The sequence below is a fragment of the Gadus morhua genome, chromosome 12 (genome assembly GCF_902167405.1).
Source record: "Gadus morhua chromosome 12, gadMor3.0, whole genome shotgun sequence".
Classification (NCBI taxonomy): Eukaryota; Metazoa; Chordata; class Actinopteri; order Gadiformes; family Gadidae; genus Gadus; species Gadus morhua.
In genome coordinates, this window is record NC_044059.1 from 24,281,913 (window position 1) to 24,286,229 (window position 4,317).

The 4,317-nt window shown below is 52.9% G+C and overlaps 1 protein-coding gene across 1 annotated transcript in view; it reads right to left on the bottom strand.

Annotated features, from left to right (window-relative positions):
* Nucleotides 1-4,317, bottom strand: part of tle2b (TLE family member 2, transcriptional corepressor b) — a gene marked incomplete in the record, with an annotated part of 76,524 nt that overhangs the window by 3,183 nt on the left and 69,024 nt on the right. Inside the window, 5 exon segments of the mRNA XM_030373394.1 lie at nt 1,002-1,078; nt 1,245-1,395; nt 2,823-2,970; nt 3,356-3,603; nt 4,048-4,297. Of these exon segments, the coding sequence (XP_030229254.1) occupies nt 1,002-1,078; nt 1,245-1,395; nt 2,823-2,970; nt 3,356-3,603; nt 4,048-4,297 (874 nt within the window).

The window sequence follows — 4,317 nt, forward strand, 5'->3', positions numbered from 1 at the left end:
AGAGAGAGAGAGAGACAGTGAGAGATTGAGAGTCATTGAGAGAAAGACAGATGGAGAGAGGGAGAGAGAGAGGTGGCTGAGGGAGACTAGAGCGGGGGTCTGTAGGACACGGTGTACTGCGAGGAGTGGTTGGCAGGAGAGGAGTGTTTGGCATTTGGCTAACAATGCAGATAGCCAGCGTTCTCAGAGGGACCCACTGAGCGTGCTCACTACAGCTTACAGCAGTATGACCCACACACACACAGCACACACACACACACACACACTTCTCCTCTCTCAGTGCTCAAACGCACACGCACAAACCCTGACGCTCGTGCACACACACACACACACACACACACACACACACACACACACACACACACACACACACACACACACACACACACACACACACACACACACACAGTCTAAATTACACAGAGACGATCTGGTTCACAAAGGAATGAGGAATCTCGGCATATATTTATCACTCTTTATCAATATAACCTCGTAAAAAATTGTGTGTGTGTGCGTGTGTGTGGGTCGGAGCATGTGTGATTTAAAGAAATAAAAAGCTGGAGAGAAAGAAAGAGGTGTGTGCTTGAGAGAGAGGCAAACACACACACACACACACGGACTCTGAATGTATCTTGGCCCTGTTCATTCTGATAAACCTCTGCAAGTCACCTTGGATCAACGAATCTGAGATGAAAAAAAATGAAAAACGTTCCCTGCCGCCTCCATCCTTCACCTCCCCCCCCCCTCTCCTCCCCCCCCCTCCTCCTCCCCCCCTCACCTCACCTCTCTCTTTGCCTGACAGTTTGCAAGACCGTGGAGACATAGAGCTCACACAACACCACCAAGATGACAGACATTTTACCAGCTCCTCTCTCTGTCTCTCTCTCTAGACACACGCGCGGGCACACGCACACACATCGCCATACCTCTATGCGTAGACACACACTCACACACACACAAACACGCACACACAATTTTGGTAATGTCATTGTTGTTCTCACCTGGAAGATGCTCGCTCCGTACGGCGTCCTCCATGCATTCAACAGATTGTCCTTGCCTGTGCTCACAAACCACTTGCCTGGAAAGGGACACACACAACACACACACACATCACTTTAGTTCTAACTAATTAAATTGAATTGAATGATTCTACACACAAAATAGTATACAATTAATTTGAGTGGATCTACAAGTGTGTGTGTGCGTGCGTGCGTGTGTGTGTGTGTGTGTGTGTGCGTCTTTACCGCAGGAGGCAAACTTGAGGGAGAGCACGCAGCTCTCGTGGAGGTGCAGCTGGTACTTGTCAGGCTTGGAGACGTGCAGGACCTCCACGTTGCTGCTCTCCATGCCCACCGCCAGCCACTCTCCGGTGGGACAGTAGCCCAGAGAGAAGATCTGCAGACGGGACCACGGCCAGGGGAGGGTAGGCGGGTGGGTGGGTTAAGAGACATGGAGGAGGAAGACGGAGGGAGGGGGGGAGAGAGAGAGGGAGAGATAAGGATAGCGGTTGAGATAGAGGGAGGAAAAGAGGAGTAAAATAGGGAGAGAGAAAAGAGGGAGAGGAGGATGGAGAGCGAGAGAGAAAGAGAGAGAGACAGAGAGAGTGAGAGGGACAGAAAGGGAGACATAGACAGAGGGAAAGAGAAACAGGGTTTTAAAGGGCGAGAGCATTGCGCAGATGTGTCAAGATAAGAAGGGAGCGAGGAGAAGAAGACAGGAAATGAGATGGGAAGGGAAGATTGGGGCGTATGATGGATAGAAAACAAACACAAAAATGGGAAACAGAGAAATGGGGTAAAGTTAAAAGTGAGATGAAGAACGAGAGATATATAATAACCAGTGAGAGAGGAGTGTAGATATGTGGGTCGAGAGAAGAGAGTAAGGAAGGAGAGAGTGAGGGAATTGGAATGGAAAGAGTTGAGATAGTGAGAGAGATGAATAGAGATATTAGGCCGAGAGAGAGAGAGAGAGAGAGAGAGAGAGAGAGAGAGAGAGAGAGAGAGAGAGAGAGAGAGAGAGAGAGAGAGAGAGAGAGAGAGAGAGAGAGAGAGTGGGGGGGATGAAAGACAGAGAAAGTCATTACATGGCAGATCGAAACTCATTGACAACAGCAGTCAAGTCTATAGGTTTGTTGTGACAGTGTGTGTGTGTGTGTGTGTGTGTGTGTGTGTGTGTGTGTGTGTGTGTGTGTGTGTGTGAGTGTGTGTGTGTGTGTGTGTGAGTGTGTGTGTGTGTGTGTGTGTGTGCGTGTAAGTGGGTCCGGTGTGTTTGCAAGTGTGTACATGTGTGCGTGTTAGTGTGTGTGTGTGTGTGTATTTGGAGAGTGTACTCTGGTGTGTCTGTGTAAGTACCAGATGATGTATTGGAATATTTATGTGTGCACAGTGCAGTAATATTCGCTCGGTAGTATTCTCCGCCATCTGTTTGTGTTCAGGTTGGTTTAAGTGAAATGTCGTTAGTGTGCGTGTGTGTGTGGGTGTGTGCGTTTGTTTGTGTGTATCCGCGTACGTGTGTGTGTTACGTGTGTTATGTATTACTGCATGTATCTGTCTACATAATGTGTGTATGTATAATGTTGGTATGTGTGTGTGTGTGAGTATGTGTGTGTGCATATCTATGTGTGTGGATGTGTGTGTGTATAAGTGTGTCTCTTTGTGTATCTGTTTGTTTGTATATGTGTGTGTTTGTGTGTAGTGTGCGTGAGTCTGTGTGTGTGTGTGTGTGTGTGTGTGTGTGTGTGTGTGTGTGTGTGTGTTACTACATTTATCAGTGTATAGATAATTTGTGTGTTAGTGCGTGTGCGTGCGTGTGTGTGTGTGTACCTGTGAGGTGAAGTCGTGCTGCTGCAGCTGCCGTCCCTCCCGGAGGTCCCAGCAGCGCACCGTGTTGTCCAGGCCCCCCGTCCACAGCTTGGTGCCGTCGTTGGAGATGTCGATGCAGCTCGCTCCGTCCGTGTGGCCCTGGAACTGCCTGCATGGACCCAACAACACCGGGAGTCACACACACACATAACACACAACCATCACACCTCCTGTCTCTGACCCCACACACGCTCTCTAGGGTCTCTCCCCTCGGGTCTCTCCCCTCGCTCTGCTCCTCGCTTCGTAACTGAAGTCAGGAGCCGGGGTTATCGAAAACCCTGAGACACTGTGACTCTCCCTCCAGCCGCCTCCTCACTGCTGACCGTCCCCCGTCACGTCTCTGTCCGTCCTGAGCGGCCTGGAGTCACCCAGCAGGACGCACCCCTGAGGCTGAGTGCCCAGCGTCTGTACCTACGCACTGTCCTCCCCACTGAGCGTGTTGTGGCTGAAGGCGTGGCCCGAGCTGTGAACCAGAGAGCCAGCGCGGTGCTCACCTGACCAGCGTCTGGTTGTGGAGGTCCCAGACCACGATGTTGCCGTCGCTGCAGCAGGAGAAGCAGACCTTGTTGTCGGGGGAGATGGCCAGCGCGTAGCAGGCGGGCGCCGAGGAGGTGAGCTCCGCCTTGATGCGGGGGGTGGGCGTGGCCAGGTCCCAGATGGACAGCGTGCTGGCCTCCCCGCCCACGATCAAGGTGCGCCCGTCGGGGAGGATCTTGCAGGAGCGGATGTAGTTGTCCCGGTTCTGATTGGCCGAGGCGACCGGGGAAGACTGAGGTTATTGGCTGATATCCCCTGACTGTAGAGAGGCAGATGCCAGTGTCTTAATCACCCAGGGACCGACGGAAAATGGATTGGCACGGCTCGTAGAATGAATGTGGACATTCTGATAATGTCAGTTTAATGTTTCTGGAAGCCGCTTCAATTAAATGAAGGGTGACAAAGTCAACAAGATTAAATTGGCTTATCACGTCTGTGTTTGCGTGGGCATGTGTGTGTGTGTGGGTGTGTGTGTGTGTGTGTGTGTGTGTGTGTCTGTGTGTCTGCGGTGCACGCCTTGTGGCTGGTGGCGTTTTTGTGCATGTTGGGAGCCCCCCCCCCCCTCCTCCTCCGCACTGGAATTAATAACCATACCCACCCAAACCCCCCCCCCCAGCCCCGGCCCAGACGTCCACGGCCTCCCACTCACCAGACAGTCCAGCTGGGCCATGGGGCTCTTGCTGCCCGGCTGGCTGATGTCCCACACCTTCACGCAGCCCTTGCCGCCGGTGTACACCTGTCGGGTGGAGGTGCTGATGGTGACGGCGCACACCACCTCGCCGTGGTTGAGCGTGTGGATCTGCCGGGCGTGGCGCGGGATGCCCGGGCCCAGCAGGGCGTCCGGGGGGAAGGGCACGGGCTGCATCTGGCCGTCGGCCGCCACGTGGAACGAGTAGGCCCTAAAGAGAGAGAGAGAGAG